Source organism: Sceloporus occidentalis, unplaced genomic scaffold, assembly GCF_023333645.1.
Source record: "Sceloporus occidentalis isolate IW3139 unplaced genomic scaffold, rSceOcc1.0.p SCAF_5, whole genome shotgun sequence".
Lineage (NCBI taxonomy): Eukaryota > Metazoa > Chordata > Lepidosauria > Squamata > Phrynosomatidae > Sceloporus > Sceloporus occidentalis.
The window spans coordinates 34646742-34664648 of NW_028316985.1; the positions used below are offsets into that span (position 1 = coordinate 34646742).

Sequence of the window (17907 nt, forward strand, 5' to 3'; positions counted from 1 at the left end):
CATAAATACTATTGCATTAACCAGAGCAGTGAAATCACTCTTGCAAGATGAAGTGTCAAGGCCCGTATATGCAGCCAGAAAGTTGGTTACTACAGATCAGATTTTCTCAAACTTTTTATCCTGGAGGAACCCTTTATAAGTCTCAGGGCACCCTGACATAAAAATTATAGGCAATATGGGCAAAACATATTATTATTATTTTTTTAAATCACAATCTCTCATAGAATCCTTAGTTGAAAAACCCTGCCACAGATAAATCAAGACACCGTTGTAAGTCCAGGAAAATTCTAAACGATATTTAGATATTTAGTTTTGATTATCTGTCTGTCTATCTGTTACAATGTTCTTTGATCAACTATATACAATCTTAATAAATACAAAAAGTTAACATATTACAGATATATCGCAGTTAATGAAGCGATGTGTAGGCATTACTTCTTTAACAGAAAATTTGTTATCAGCGACAGAAATGACATGGGAAGAATAGGGAAAGGTTCTTATATTATAAAAAAAGAACTCAATGAGTTTCAGCAAACATGTTATCCAAAACTAACAATATGGGCATGTGAAATAACACAGTCAGGTCTGATAAGCCTTGAATAACTCAACAAAAACACTACAAACCTTATGGAGACCACTTGAAAGTTTCTTCCAAAATGCACCTCGGAATGAGGTTTTTTCTTTCACCAGCCTCCAACTTTTTTGGTGTTCAAATATATATATCTATATATATTTTTAAAAAGCTAGGGGGTGCTGGTAAGGCAGGCTTATCTGCTTTCCCCCTTTTCTCTGTTTTGCTGTTCATGCATGCTCAAGTAAGGGATTCTTGGGGCAGCTGCTATTTATCTTGCCTGTGATAGGCAAGCAGTTATGTTTACAAGAGAATTGCTAAATTAGAAGTACATTATCTTCTAGCTCAAGCTTTATTGCATTTTTTGCAGCAGACACACTGCTACAAATCAACATCAAAAGTCTGTTTCTCCAGCCTTTATTCATCATCTTTCCAATGCCAATACTGATAAAAAATTCCAGCTAGTCAAAGAAAAAAGAAAAAGATTTCTGTAAAAAGGAGCTTCTTTGCCAGAGGCTTTGCTAACTGAGGTGTGCCAGCCTAAATAAATACAATATACATTCTCACAAATGTCTAAGGATCTGAGTAGATTTGAGTGGTCAGAACAGGGAAAGCTGAGATTAGCTTTACTTCTTATTGAAGAAGGGAGGATACTCTGACTGTATATTTACCCATCATATTTCACTACAGTAAAAGAGGAAATTTCATTTATTTGAAAAATCAAAAAGGATGCCTGAAATATCCTTGTGGGAACTCACTGTTTATAGGTGTCTTCCCTTTATTCAGCTGGCAAATATTCATGTGGAAAGAATTAGGAAGGGAGGAAATACATAACAGACAGGATACTAAGTTTCTGTAAAGAAGACCTGTGCTTCCTACAGGACCAACTATTTGAGAAGGATGGAGAATGAAAAGAAAATATTGACTACTCAGTTCTGTTGACACTTTACCAAGAATAATTTTTTGTCATCCTCTTAGCAGTTTATGGCTGAAAAATTTAATGTAATTTTATTCATTACAATTAAAATGGGAGAGGTTCTCTTGATGTAGTTTTGTGGCTCATGCCTGATTGCTTCCTCTGCAAATCTTGTGCAAAGAATCCCATATGATGAGCACGTGATATTTAATAACACAGAACAAGCTACAACTAAGTAATGCCCATCATGAGGTATGAAACAAACAATCTAGACAAGCGAGTCAGAAATCTACACGTCTTTATGACAATATATATATATATATATATATATATATATATATATATATATACACACACTAATTGCTTAACATCACACACACATCAAAAGTAACCCAGTTTTGTCAGAACTTCACTTCCAAATGAACAGGTCACTCCACATTCCCTCATCCCTAAGTCACTTGACACCTTGGCCACATGGACTCTTTTCTCTGCATTCAACTTGAACTGAGTAGGATAGAACTGAAGAGTATTTTGAATGTTTTAGCTATAATGTACTTGTTTTAAATTATAAGAGGGTTTGAGTACCAATTTTGGGGAAAGAGCACAACAGAAATGAAGATGATCCCTACATTTTCACTACACCTTGTGCTCAATTCTTCTCTGCTTCATTTTATTTGACTTGCAGTAACACAGTTGTTACTATTGTTAGATATCCTACAAAAATCCAGAAATGCAAAGACCAACAAGGCATAATATTCAAGGTGAATAATGTAGCTCAAGGTAATCATAGTATTAGAAGCAGTATATCATTCAAAATGTTACTGCATGTGAACAAACCATAAATCCTTTCTACAGTCCCAGTAGAAATGATACTATGGCACAATCAGTAACACACCTAAGAACTGAAGTTTTATTTTGCAGTTATCAGGTGGGAAGTTGGGGTTCTACTTTTCTGGTTTTGCTTTAAATCTCTCTATGTATAATAGTTAAAAGGAAACTAATATTTAGATGGAGAGATAATATGTAGAGATAGATAATCGGCAGATGTTTCCTGTATTTGGAAGACTTGGATGAAAAGTGAAATGGCAAGTTACATAAGAAGGGCAAGTGAGATTTTGATCCAAAATTTTGCTGCTCCATGTATCATTTCCCCAAGGCTACATGGTTAGGTACAACTGGATCCTACCTTCTCATTCATAGAAGGGTGGCAGACATGGGACTAATTTATGCTTAATGTGAAGTCTACAATTTCTAGATAAAATGTTATAACCGGACAAGGAAAGGATTTTCTGCATTACATTAACAAACACCCACATTCACATTTCCAAAGGTGATCTAAAACTTAGTCTAAAAGAGACTCAATAAAACCAGGGTCCCAAGCTCCTATTAGTTTCTGTCAAACTATACCTGTTTGCAAAATCTCAGAAATCCAATGGAGTATGTCTTTCCCCACAAGCAACAAGTCCCATACATACAGCTGGACCTAAAAACAATACAAGATATTTGATAAAAATAATAATTAACTTTGATGTAATATTAATGTTTTAAAAAACAATTCAAATGTTTATAATTTCTGAGTGCTTTTTTTCTGTGCTCTGACAGCTATAACAGGTATAATGAATCTATAAAATACAGTCACCACTCCTTTTTCACGGAGATCCATTCCAAACCCACTCGCGAAAACAGTTTCGCTTATATTCAAACCCCATTGGCTTGAATATAGGCACAGGCACATAGAGGTGTGTGCCTCATTCTTTCCCCTTCCGTTGGACACGAGTCCGAAGATCATGAGAATGGAGGGAGGAATGTAAATAGAAAAGAATGATCAAAAATAAAGAAGCAGAACAATGAACCCCTTTTTAGTTTTTAAAGGAAACCCATTTAACAAACAAACAAAACAGACATATAGTCTGGACTCATAGGTCTCCCTCCCACTTCATTTCAGTATGCTAAAGTACAGCGGCAATGTTCAACCCAGTGAGGTTAATTGCAGAACTCTCACTAATTTTAGTAGAGCTAGATTGCAGTGCCGTTTTTTATCAGACACCAATGCTGACCGAAGTGGTTCTGCTTCTGAATACCACCAATATCACAAGCCCTTCATGTGTGAAGAACAACTGTGATTAATTTGAAATGAGGACAAAAATGCCTTAGGCCCTTGGGCTAGACAACATTATAGTAGCCACTGTGTGCCCAAAATGAGGACTTTGGACAAAATAAAGGCATGAAAGCTGCAAGTCCAAATTCATATGTAAACAAATGGTCCCAATCACTTTGGTTCAGATACTGGTAACTCATATGAAGGAGTATCATTCAACATTAGGACATCTGTCACACAAGATAAATTTCAGTGGCAGAGGTAAAATAAGTGCTATGACAGATGGCTGTACCTTGTTGCTTCCAAAGAGAATGATTCATACTAAACCACCTCACCAAGGAGTACAATTATACATATGAGAGAATAAGAGAGATAGGAAATACTTACTCAATAGGCTTCCCTCTGATCTCAGACATGATGGAACTTTCCCCACCAAGGTATTCATAGCACAGGCTAAGAAAATTGTAGATTACAAAAGCTGCCAAAATACAAAAGAAAACAAATCAGCATATGATTACTAAGCATATTCAAAATACCGTACTTCAAAAGAAGCTGTCTTGACTAAAAACAGGGGAAACCACAAAAAAGGGTAATATCCCCCCCCCATCTTCTTGTTGTGTGACTTCAAGTAGTTTCCAGCTTATGGTGACCCTAAGGCAGTGATGGTGAACCTTTTTTGGTTCGGTGTGCCAGGGCAGAGCTTCTGCCCTCTGGGGGCGGGGCCATGTGCCAGGGCTTCCACCCTCTGGAGGCGGGGCTTCTGGAGCAGGGCTTCCCCCTGTGCTGTTTCCCGGCCTCCAGCTGTCTCTGAGAGACAGCTAGAAGATGGGGTAAATTAGGGCAGGGGGTGACAAGCACACGCCTTCTCCTCCTGCCCTTCCCTTGACCTCTAGCTGTCTCTCAGAGATAGATGTGGACCACTAAGGCCCGTGGGGGGGGGAGCAATGGGCCCGTGGGCCCTACTCCTCTCCTCAGGACTTTGCTAGTCCTGCGGTGTCCTTCGAAGGACACCTCAGGTCTGGCAAAGCCCCGCGGGGAGGAAGAGGAGGAGGCCCGCGGTCCCTGCCCCTCTCCTCGGGGCTTCGCTAGTCCTGAGGTGTCTTTCGAAGGACACCACAGGTCTGGCAAAGCACCACGGAGAGGAGGAGAAGGCGTCCGCCCGCCCTCTCCTCCCTGGGCCTTTCCTCCACCTGAACAGGCTCCGAGGGGCCCATTTGCGTGTAGTAAAGGGAAGCTGGGGGGGAAGAGGACTGCGCACACAACCCAGGCTTCTCCTCCCTGGGCCTTTCCTCTGCCCAAATGAGCTCCAAGGGGCCCATTCGCGCATAGGAAAAGGAAGCCGGCGGGGTGGGGAGAGGACTGGGCATGCAACCCAAGCTTCTCATCCCCAGGCCTTTCCTCTGCCTGAACGGGCTCCAAGGGGCCTGTTTGCACAGAGGAAAGGGAAGCCAGGATGAGAAGGACTGGGCACGCAACCCAGGCCTCTCTTCCCCGGGCTTTTCCTCCACCGAAACGGGTTACGAGGGGCCTGTTCGCACAGAGGAAAGGGAAGCCGAGGGGGAGGACCGTTTACATGGAGGAAAGGGAAGCTGGGGGGGGAAGAATGGGCATGCAACCCAGGTCTCTCCTCCCCAGTTTGCCTTTCCTCCGTTCGAACGGACTCTGCGGGGCTCTTTCAGGTGGGGGACAGTCAAGCTGGGGGGAAGAGCACTGGGCACATGGACCATCCCTCTTCCTCCACAGACCTGTCCCGGCCCCCAGTTATCTCTCTGGAGATAGCTGGAGGCCGAAAAAGGTCTCTGAGGGGGAGCTACTAGCACACGCCGGTCGCTCCTCCTGCCTTCGCCCTTTTCCCAGCCTCCAACTGTCTGGGAGAGGCCAAGAGACAGCTGGGAGGAGGAGCCAGACGCGCACGCCTCTGGCTCCTTCTCTTGAGTGCCATTTTCTGCCATTTTCTCAGAGAGACAGCAGGAGGCCCAAAAATGGCAGGGAGGAAGCAAAACAGGCACACGCATACCTCTTCCGACTTCTCCCTCACCCCGTGCCCGGTGAAATGGCGTTGTGTGCCACCCGTAGTACGTGTGCCATAGGTTCACCATCACGGCCCTAAGGTGAACATATCATCAGGTTTCTTGGCAAGCTTTGTTCAAATATGATTTTCGTTTTCCTTCCTCTGAGGCTGAGAGAACGTGAATTCCCCAAGGTCACCCAGTGGGTTTCTATGTTTGAGTGAGTATTTGAACCCTTGCCTCCGGATTCATAATCCAATGCTGAAAGCACTGGCTCTCTCTCCCAAATATCTATTTCTTATCCAATTCTAAAAGTATCTCATAATGGATATACTAGGGTTATCACCAAATTAAAGAAACCTCCATTAATGAGTTTAATTGATTAAAATCTGTGTATGAATAAAATAACAGTTTGACAATTAAATGAACTCTTTTTAGATTATGTGTGAGTGCTTCACCACCCCTGTCCAGTGTGACAGTGTGGCCATTTCTAAAATGGTGCCTGACAGCCATAATTTTTGTAAGAGCATGCATTTTATTTTGTAACAATCTGTTTTATGATGAATTAGGGATGCCCTCTAAATTCATCCATATTTTTAAATGATTTATAATAGGGTTGAGGAACATTGGGCTTTCAGATGTTCCCATCAGCTGTAGCCAGTGAGGCATGAGAGGAATTTAACTGCAACAACAGCAAAAGGGCCACAGGCTCCCTAGCATGGTTACAGGTGACTCATAGTAAAATAGTTCCCCTGTTGGAATGAGCCAATTAGAAGACAAGAGGAGTAAAGTGAGGTGGAGGAAGAAGCAGGGGAAACAACCTTTTGTTATTTGGGGAAACTACCTTTCCCATCTTCCCAGTGATATTACAGAACAGAACAAGTCAGCAGATCAATGTTTCCATTAGACAGAAATATAATCCACAACTATTTTAACTTGCTCATTTTCCATATACAGTACAAGCCAAGTTCTGCAGACTATGACCACTGTCTGTGTATTAAAGTTATATCTTTCTATAAGGGGAGAATAGTTTGCAATTTCAGACTAAATGGACATCTGACTATAGCCAAACAAAAGATTAGCAAGATAAAACCCAAGATCTACATGACACATTTGAAGTGTGTCTCAGAATCCTTATATCAAACTAATTGATGGAATTATTCAAAGCACTCTGAGATAACAAGAAATATAAGGCTTGCTCATTTTTCATTATATTTTACAGTGAACCCTTTATAGCAGTGGGCTGGCGTTCCATGGATCTGACTTCCCATGGATCACCACAAGTCATATTAATCAATGGCGGCATGTGCACACAGACATACTGACACGTCTGTACACATGTTGATGCCACAGGATAATATGACTAAAAAGGTGTGAACATCTGCGTTTTTTGCCATCTGCAGGTGGCTACTGAACCAAACCCCCAAAGATAAAAAGGGTCCACTTTATATACCAATGATAGAGTCACAGTGCTCCCTAGTGTCATTTTGAGATATTGATGATATAGTTGATGAGAAAGTGTCATACAACTTCCTTGAGCACTGTCAACCTTAAGGGTCTTTTACCTAAAAAACTGACCAGCTACTACCATCCTAAGCTTGACCAGGGAAACATCAAACACACATTCTGTAGAATAAGCCTATTAGGTTCTGCCTCAACCCTTTGACAAAGTGCTAGGGAATCCTGGGATTTGTAATCCAGTTTGAGACTGCTTTAACTGCCCTGGCTCAGTGCTAGGGAATCCTGGGAATTGTAGTTTGTTGTGGCACCAGGGTTCTCTGTCAGAGAAGGCTAAATGTTTTACAAAACTCCAGATCCCAGAATTCACTAACACTGAGACAAGGCAGTTAAAGCAGTTTCAAACTAGTTTATTTCTGCAGTGTGTTTTGGTCCTTAGTCTCAAATGTGCTACAATATTTCATTGTATATTTTTAGGCTGGAATAGATTAAAATGGCTATTATCTTCAAATAGTACAGTGATCCCTTGGTATCCATTGGTTTGCTTCCAAGCCCCCCCCCCCACCATGAATAACAAAATCCATGGATGCTAAAGTCCCATTAAATACAATAGAATTGTAAAATGGTGTCCCTTATACAAAATGGCGAAATCAAAGTTTGCTTTTTGGAATGTATACATTTAAAAAATATTTTCAGGTAGTGGATGCTTGAATCCATGGATAAAAAATCATGGATATGGAGGAATGACTGTACTATCATGTTCATAGAGCACAAGCTTTAAAAGCTAGAGTTTCATATGATTTTGATGGAAAAAATATCATCTAACACTGGAGATTTAACAAATGCATAAACAGTAGTGAGTTTTCACATATATGGTAAATGTCAGTTCACAATTCAGATTGAATTTTATCTTCTAGAACACATGTCAATTTGTAGAATTACAGGCTTCCCCCACCTTTCCAGAGAGACACTTTCTGACAACTTGCTCTTTTGATGCTTGCAGATTAGAAAGATGTTTCATTAGTTCAAGAAGGGATCCGCTCTTTTGTCAGTTCTTCCTGCCTATGAAGTACACTTGGGACCTCTCAAATGCATGCACAGTTCCAAGCCTTGTCTACAGAAAGAGCATTCTCCTCCTTGAATTAACAGAACTTATCTGTGTAATTTGCAAACATGGCAACAGCAGAACATCATCAGTTCTTCTTTCAGCATCAGGTTGTCAAAAGATCCAACTGAAAATAGGAAACCACATACATAGTTACTATGCATATACTTTCTGAAGCACTGGCTGGTACAAAAATCAATTTAACGTTAAACACTGGATATTTTAATTAAATGTTTTTCAAGGGCAGTCTTCCCCAAAGGACAAATCTCCCTTGAAATGAAGTCAGATTCTCACCATCTCCTCCCCCCCCCCCTTTTCCTACAGTTTTGAAACTGTTTTGAACATTGACAGCACATGAGGGTGGGGGAGGAAAACAATACTCATCAGCATAAAGGCCATCAAGCTGACCAAGCTGGCAAACTTTAGAAAGTAGTCTGACACTCCAAGCAGATGTTATGATGTTTGCAAACTCCCTAGGCGAGGCAAAGGGGATAATAGCTGTTGCTAGGAGATGAGTTTCACGGAGCAGCCTGCTTCCTGCTATGCCTTTGTATACACACACATACACAAACTGAGGACAGAGGAATGGGAAAACCAGACCAAACAAAGATGGCCTCTGGACTGTGCCTGCATGCATTTGCCATCTGTTATACTGTCCCAGTGCATTGTCACAGGCATGAACAGCCCCATGGATCTCTCCAATAGATTTATGTTGTTCATGCACCCAAGGCCTTTATAAGTAGCAATTATTGCACTATTTCCATGAAAGAAGTCTTATACAGAATGTAGCAATTAACAGCAGAAAATGAATGCTCAGAGACAGCTTGGATGGGGGAGAGATGCCCTGCTTTAAAAAACAGAATTTGGTGTAGAATGAGGGTTTCTGTTCTAAAAAAATCAAAAGAACAATACCATGATGTTGATGAAATTTTTTGCTTCAGGTTTGCTTTCAAGGTAAAGGAATTCTATAATAATAAACTAGGAGGCACAGGACAGCTCCTCCAGAAGCCTAATAATACTCTGTGAAGAGTTAGTCATGTAACTTCCTAGTAGGTAAATGCTCTATAGAGCTATGGCTCTAGAGCTCCCAAGAAGTCCAGCACCAGAGTGCTCAGGCTATAGCTTTATAGAATGCATGTGACTCCTGAAATTACATTAGTGTTTCTAGGAAGCTTCCTAGAGCAATATTTGGCTTTTAGAGGAGCTGCATGTGGCCCAAACAGCTGGGATGTTGTTGTAGTTTACATTACAACAGAAGAAATCGGTTTGTGAGAAATGAGCTAAAAATCACCACCATTATGCACCAGGGGGAATCTTTCTGAGGCAATTCTAATCTCAAAGGAAAGTGGAAAACATTAATGTTGACATGCAATAGAATGAGTTACCAATGTTGGTAACGGTAACAGTATGAATCTCACTCTCAGAAATGAATAATCCAATTAGTTGATTTTCTGGAATAACTTTCTACATTCTAGATGAATACACAATTTTAAAAAAACTTCCTTGAAGGCACATCTCAGAGATCTGGGATTAGCAGCTGGCCAGCTGCAGGGTCCCCTTACTCCTCAATCTTATTCCTCCAGTATCTGGCTTGACCTACCAAGTTCCTAAAAGAACTGTCCATAATGACTTGGTAATAGTCTGTTGAGAAAAATTCAGTCATAAATTGTTATCTGATGAAAAATTATTGGCATCATTTTATGAGTCACCACAGCCAAAGGAGTCTTTCCTCTCTATGCACATTTATTCTTGTCTCTCCATTTCTTAATTATGTGCCAATGTTGTTTACTTCAGATGAAAAACACTTTCTTATACCATAAAGGAAAATACCCACAAATTCTAACAAAATACAGTGTGCCCGCGTTACACGAGGGTGCGCTTTATGAGGTCTTGAGCGTACGCGCTTAAGCTGCAGGGCACAGCATCCCATTCAAATGAATGGGCATGCGTGCCCGTGGCGCCGCTGCACACGAGCCTTATTGTTTCCAATGGGGCTTGAGCATAGGCAGAATTCACCTTATGTGGCGGGGTCCGGAACGGATCCCCCGCGTAAGGCAAGGACGGACTTTATTACCTTTGATCAAGCCTCACCCAGAAGTTATAAGTAACAAATTACAAAGAACTAGTGAATTAATTCTTTCCCCCAATAATTAAGGTATGCTGCATTACATTACAACTGTAACTAAATAAAGGATAATTTTGCTCATTTTGCAGTATAGCTGTTACATCATTACTTATTTTTATAGTTACAGAGTTTTGGCTCTACTAAATGGAGTAGGACAAATATCTCATAGTCCAAGTGCTGATGCATGTTGTTACACCGTGTTCAGTTGTAGATGTTGCAAGTAAAAACCAGATTGATGGGAGGAAAGTGTATTCTATACTACATCTTGTAGCATTCAGATGTTGCTTGTAATTAACTAAAAGAATAAAAAATAAATAGAATAAAAAAGCTAAGGACTACTTTCTAGAAGTTAAATAACTAGCTTTGGATAACTCACCAATAACTAATCACTACTTACCAGGGGAGTGGTGCACCAGGGGAGTAGTACCTACCAATTCAGTTGTAGACTCCTTTTCTGCCATACTGATGGAAGCCTAACAATCCTCTCCACAACTCACTATTCCTGTAGAGTTTTTCTAGTGTAGCCTTGACTTCTCCAAGGGTACAAACTTCAAAGTTATGATCTCTAGAACAACTGTGTAAAGCTATTTCTTTCCCACAATTCCAGGCTAAATTAAAATTACTTCCTCCTCCTTCCCTTTTCCATGCCCTCCAACAACTTACCTTCATAGCAATCCCTCACTGTGCCAAAGTACACATAGTACTGGTCATTGGTGAAGAAAAGGAGGCTGAGCCATGAGTCAACAGCATAAATGGGCACAATGAAAAGAATCCGAACAATATAGCGCTGTTCATTTGGACAACTGTAGCAGCGCAGGTGCATGTAGATCTGGATGAGAGAAAATTGAGAATGGGATGAAAGTCAAACTACAACAAAGAACAAGCCAGAAAGGAAAAAGAGAGATACCTGGAAATTTGGGGATGCAAAGTTAAACTACATGCAAGCATTTTTATTTACTTTGGTGCATTGTGACTCTCACCATGTGTTCTGGAGTTATAACCTAATATAGTAAATTGATTTGAGGCCTGCATTCTACTTCTCATTACAGCTACTCTTTATCATCTTACAGGAATAATTGCCAAGGAGTAAAATGGTTATAAATATATAAATTGCCCTAACATATAATCAACTGAATATTCCATATCACATTCTGTCATGCATAAAGCACAGTTAAGAGTTTGATGTAAAAAAATACATCTTTGGTATGAATGGTATTTCAAAAGTTAAAAAGTTTACATTTTTAATGCTACAAAACCAGAATAGAGTACCTGAAAGAGATTATTTTGGTTGCCATTTATTCAGCATTAAAGTATGCTGTCATATCCACCTTCTTATGGAAATCTAGAACTAGACACATTCCTATTAACTAAAGGACTACAGTATGCCCATAAAGCTATTGTATGTTACCATTTTGAATGACAATCTATATACTGTATGCCTGTCTCACAGCTTCACCAGAAAACTTTTTTTTAAAAGCATATGTACCTGTACATGCTTGCCCACATACAAAGCTACGCATGATGTGCAAATTCCCAGCAATGTATAGTAATAAAACCTTCTATGTGACGTCATAATTCCATCCACTTGTAATGTTTTAGATCCACAGAAAGCAAAAGCAAGGATTAGCCTAAAGTATTATTTTAATTTGAAGTGATATACTGTATGAGGAAATCTTTCTAAATTAAGAATTCTTATTACTACATCATGATGATTTGGCTTTTCCATAGCCAAAATGTTCACTTGAAGTTTTGTAACTGAACTGGTTAACATTTCTAAATATTCTACTTTACAGAGTAAACTGTCTTGCTTACTTATTTAAAAAATTATTCACTGAATGTAGAAGGAGAATGCACCAAAATGCTGGCTATGTACAATAATTCTGATAATGAATGAATGAATGAATGAATGAATGAAGGTTTATTTATATACCGCCGTTCCAATGATCACGGCGGTTAACAATAATAACAAAAACAATAACAATACATTTTATAACATAGGAACCCCCCAAGATAAAACCATACAACATCATAAAAGCCATCATTCATTCCTAACTTAAAACCAATAAAAACATCAATAAAACCCCCTAGCTAAAACACGATCAAACATCATTACAGGAGCAGATAACAATTCAAGACATGGTAGGGAAAGCTTGCCGAAACAAATGGGTCTTCAAATTCTTCTTAAAGGACTCAAGGGAGAGGGCTGAGCGGAGCTCGATAGGGAGAGAGTTCCAGGACTGCGGGGCAGCGACCGAAAAAGCCCTCTGCGAAGTTATTACAAATCTCGTCACAGGAACTCGCAGAAGTTGTCTCCCTCCTGACCTGAGAGTGTGGGGCGGATTATATGGGGAGAGGCGGTCCTCCAAGTACTCTGGGCCCAAGCCATTTAGGGCTTTATAGGTCGCGACCAACACCTTGTATTGCGCCCGGAAGCGAATAGGCAGCCAATGCAGATCTTTCAAGATAGGTGTTATATGGCTAACCCTGGAAGAACCAGTGACCAGCCTGGCTGCCATATTCTGAACCAACTGAAGCTTCCGGGTTTGGTACAAGGGTTGCCCCATGTAGAGCGCATTACAGAAATCAAGTCGAGAGGTTACCAGCGCGTGTACCATTGTTTCAAGGCTCCCCCGGTCCAGGTAGGGTCGCAGCTGGCGTATCAGCCGAAGCTGGTAGCAGGTGCCCCTAACTGTCGCATCCACCTGAGGAGTCAAGTGGAGCGACGAGTCAAGAAGCACCCCCAAGCTGCGAACTGTGTCCTTCACGGGGAGCGTGACCCCGTTCAGGACAGGTGGACAAACCTCCTTCCCGGGACCAGGGGAACCTATCACTAGTACTTCCGTTTTCCCTGGATTCAGGCTGAGTCTGTTTTCCCTCATCCAGCCCATTACCAACTCCAGACAGGCGTTGAGCGGAGAGATGCCATCCCTAGTCACTGCAGCAGTTGGAGACACAGAGAAAACTATTTGGGTGTCATCAGTGTACTGATAACACCGCGCCCCGTGTCTCCGGATGATCTCTCCCAGCGGCTTCATGTAAATGTTAAATAGCATAGGGGACAAGATCGCTCCCTGAGGGACCCCAGATGTAAGGGCCCTCTTGTCAGAGCGACAGTCCCCCAGCTCCACCATCTGGAATCGACCCGAGAGGTAGGAACGGAACCACTGCAAAGCAGTGCCCCCGATACCCAACTCCCCCAGGCGCTCCAGAAGGATACCATGGTCGATGGTATCGAAGGCCGCTGAGATGTCCAAGAGCACTAACAGGGACACGCTACCCCTGTCCATGCCCAGACGGAGATCATCGACCAAGGCGACCATGGCAGTCTCAACCCCATAGCCCGCCCGGAAGCCGGTTTGAAATGGGTCTAGATAATCCGTATCCTCCAAGACCCTCTGACGCTGGAAGGCAACCGCCCTCTCGATCACCTTCCCTAGGAATGGCAGCAGTGACACAGGCCGATAATTGTTCCGAATTAGGGGGTCTAGGGAGGGCTTTTTTAACAAAGGTTTAACAATGGCCGTTTTAAGATTAGATGGAAAACAGCCCTCCCTGAAAGATGAATTGATAATTCGACGCAACATTTCTGTTATCGCCGTTCCCCCTTGAACTGCCAGCCAAGAAGGGCAGGGATCGAGAGAGCAGGTCGTCCTCCTAACGCTGCTGAGGATCCTGTCCACATCCTCGGTACTAACAGACTCAAACTGATCCAGTATAACTGAGTCCACGGAAGCTCTGGATGCCTCTACTCCTGATTCTGAACCAATAACAGCATCAAGATCAGCCCTTAGCCGAGAGATTTTATCCGCGAAGAAGTTGTTATACTCATCACACCAGGCTTTAGATGGCTCCAATAGTGGGTTCAGGGGGGGAGCCAGTTGAGTAAGCTCTCTCACAACCCTGAACAGCTCTGCTGGACGCGACTCCGCGGACGCAATACGTGCAGCATAGAAAGAATTCTTAGCTGCACCTATTGCCACTCCATAGGCCTTCAAATGAGACTCTAGGAGTGTCTTGTCGGCTAAGTCCCGATGTCTCCGCCATTTGCGCTCTAGTCGTTGCGCAGCCCGCTTCCTTGCCCTGAGATCTTCCGTGTACCAGGGCTTTTTATTGGAAGCAGGCCGGAAAGGACGCTTGGGAGCGATACTGTATATAGCCCTGGAGAGATCAGTATCCCAGGTGTTAGACAGGGCATCAACAGAATCGCCGTCAGTTCCAACCAAGTAACCCTCTAAGGCTTCCTGGAACCTTTTGGGTTCCATCAACCTTCGAGGGTGGACCATTCGAATAGGTCCACCACCCCCGGGGGGGATCTGGATAGCAGCCTTGATACTCACCTCAACCAAGAAATGATCCGTCCATGACAGGGCAGAGGTATTCGTTACCTCTGCCCACGGAGACTCCATGTCCGTACAGAAGACAACATCGAGTGTATTACCGGCAGAATGCGTAGGCCCTGTCACCAATTGGGACAAGCCCATGGCAGTCATGGTAGCCATGAAATCCCGAGCTGCACCGGTTGGAACATAACTGGCATCGAAGGGGATGTTGAGGTCCCCCAGGACAAGAAGCCTAGGGGACTCCAGCACCAGCTCTGAGACCAGCTGTGTCAGCTCGGCCAGGGAATCTGTTAGCGCACGGGGTGGCCTGTAGACCAATAGAATCCCTAACTTGTCCTTGGCCTTCAGGGTCAAGTACATACACTCGATGGAGTCAATCTGGCGCACATGGTTCCTGGTGAGGGAAAGCGTGTTCTTATGGATCAAGGCCACTCCCCCCCCGCCCACTCCCCCTGATCTGGTCCTTAACTCAGTACCCGGCAGGGAGGGCCTGTGCCCACACCGCTTCACTCTCAGGCCCAAGCCAGGTCTCAGTAATGCAAGCCAGGTCGTAGTTCTTATCTTCCAGAAGATCATACATAATGTGGGTCTTATTTCTGACCGACCTGGCATTGCATAGGAGCAGAGACAAGGATTGTGGTACAGTTGGACTGACCCTCAGACCTCTTTGGTTAGGAGAGTGGATGGAAGGTGGGATAGATATTATGCATCGATCCCGCCTTCGCTTGCAATATGTCTCCACCCTCCTACCGCTAAATCTCCCCCTGCCCCACACTACATCTATAGGAGCTCCGCTTAACACAGCCGCACCTCCCGAACCCTCCCCAAGCCAAAAACAAACCATGTCTACAAACTCCTGACAAGCTGGCTTCCACCCTTCCTCAAAAACTCCCTCCTCCCCCAAGGATAAAAAAAAAAAAGTGCTTCAGTAGTAGTAGTGCTAGAGAAGCTAACACAAACACCAAAATTCTATACCCATTTAGCACAGCAGAAACATACAGTTATACTGGATTCCACAATTGTGCAATTGATTGTGCAACAGGTGCCAAGGTGTTGAGCTCATTCGTTGCTCAATGGCTGATCAGCTTCTACTCACCAAGTTGAAAGTGAGAGAGGTGGATATGTGTGCTTGTGCAACCACGGAGAAAGCACAATCATTTGTGCAATAATTTTTAGGCTATCATAGTGCTCCAGCTGGATTCTAGTCAAAATCTACTTCAAATGAAAGTAGTTTCAGGATAAGAGAGACTGTGGCTGGTTAGCTTTAACACAGTACCCTTTATCCCCTTGCCTTATCATGCAGATATATTCAGTCAGTCACACAGAATACTCACAAAGATATGGGCATCTTAGTTCAGTTGACTCCCAGGCCTCATAACTGGGGTTAATAATGTAGAAAGCTCTCTAATGTTTATACAAGGAAATAAAGAAGGAAAATGCTTTGAGGGTGGCGATGGTTTATATTAATCCAGCATACCATCTCTGAGCTGGCCATTTCTGGTTACTATATAACTGTAAGGTGTAGGAACAGCTACATTGTCAGAAAAGAAGAAATCAAACCAATATTTTATTTAGTTCCCACTTCCCCAAAGGCCTCCAAGAAGCTTCTAAGAAGGGCATGAATCTTATAATATGCAGCACGTGATGTTCAAAAGACATACTTTCTGTGAACATAGAGCATTTTAGTTGCCAGTTTATACTTTCTGCTTATAGATTAATCCATCGTCTAAAAATCTCTCTCCCTTTTATAGCACGGTAAATTAGTGTTCATGCCTACATTTTGCTCATAATGACTTTCATAATGAGATCATCAGATACAAATCTCTGGTCTTGCACAAAAGAGATCAGTAGTTTGATTGTACACCAACTGCAAGTAAGACCATCTCAATGGACATCTAGGAGACGGCCAATTAATTCTGATGCAAGAGAACTCATCACTACTATCTGAGTAAATCCCAGATAAGGACGTATTCTGATTCATAAGCAACAAATCCAACTTTACATCTCATTCAACTAGTTGCTTCCACAACATGCAATCTAACTCTCTAATCCAGTGATGGTGAACCTATGGCACGCATGCCAGAGGTGACACTCAGAGCCCTCTCTGTGGGCACATGTGCTGTCACTCCAGCACAGAGTTTGCCAGAGTTTGTTACTAGAAAGCCAGAGGAACATGGCACTTTGCAATAAACAAGTGGATTTTGGGTTGCAGTTTGGGCACTCGGCCTCTAAAAGGTTCACCATCACTGCTCTAATCAAAAGTCATTCATAAACACAGAGGTGCTGAACATGCTGATAAATTGCAAGGTTTCTTATGTATTACTCATCAAGATAGCATTATCCTAGGATTACAGGAGAATGCCAAATTTGTCTTGTATCCACGTGCACCCAGCACCCTGATGAAATATATTGGCTGAGCCTTACAGTAGGAAAGCTGGATACAGCAGGAGACGGTGGGGGGAGGGGTTGATCTCCACTGCTTAGAATCACAGAATCGTAGTTAGAAGAGACCACAAAGGCCATCCAGTCCAACCCCCCCTGCCATGCAGGAACTCTCAGTCAAAGCATCCCTGACAGATGGCCATCCAGCCTCTGTTTAAAGACCTCCAAGGAAGGAGACTCCACCACTCTCTGAGGGAGTGTGTTCCACTGAACTGCTTATCACAGTTCAACCATGCTTGCTAAAGTCTTTGTTCATTAACATAACAGAAACCACAGGTAGAAATTTAAAATAGTAAGTGGCTATTTAGTCCACAAGCTAAAAATGGACAGAAGTACAAAACTGGAAGAGAGAGCTAAAGGGTTATTACATCCATGAAGCATCATTCATCATCATAATCTACATATCCTTCACTCTGTCTCCCCTTAATTAAATGTACAGCATGCCAAAGCCAGCCACATTAATATGATGGAAATATGATGCACTACTTACATGCCTCTGGAAGTGAAAGACTGATTACCCACCTAGGGCCTGTCATGGCAATCTGTCTCATAGTTTTAGCAGGTGGACAGAACAGAAGCTTGATCTTCCACAACTATGGTATTTCCTTGCTTTTTCCTATACGCAACTGCCTGGACTAATTGTGAGGCCAAGCATAGGTGTTACAAGCTTGACAGCAAGATAGTAAAAAAAAAATTATGGAAAATTTTCTAATTTCATTTATACACTGGTACAGTATACACAAGTCTGAGGTTTGTTTTTTTCACACACAACTGACAGAACACCAAGGTTCAGCTTTTTCAAGAACCTAGATGCTTTTTAATGACATCACTTCTATACTCAAT

General features: G+C 42.4%; 1 protein-coding gene across 5 annotated transcripts in view; it reads right to left on the minus strand.

The window, feature by feature from the left end:
* The window catches only part of TMEM184B (transmembrane protein 184B), a 53184-nt gene that overhangs the window by 14828 nt on the left and 20449 nt on the right, over positions 1 to 17907 (minus strand). For all 5 annotated transcript variants that reach the window (XM_089528166.1, XM_089528162.1, XM_089528163.1 and 2 more), the window contains 3 exons: positions 10946 to 11111; positions 3973 to 4063; positions 2895 to 2970 (listed from right to left, as the gene is read on the minus strand). In XM_089528166.1, the coding sequence (XP_089384292.1) occupies positions 2895 to 2970; positions 3973 to 4063; positions 10946 to 11111 (333 nt within the window). The remainder of the gene's footprint in view (positions 1 to 2894; positions 2971 to 3972; positions 4064 to 10945; positions 11112 to 17907) is intronic.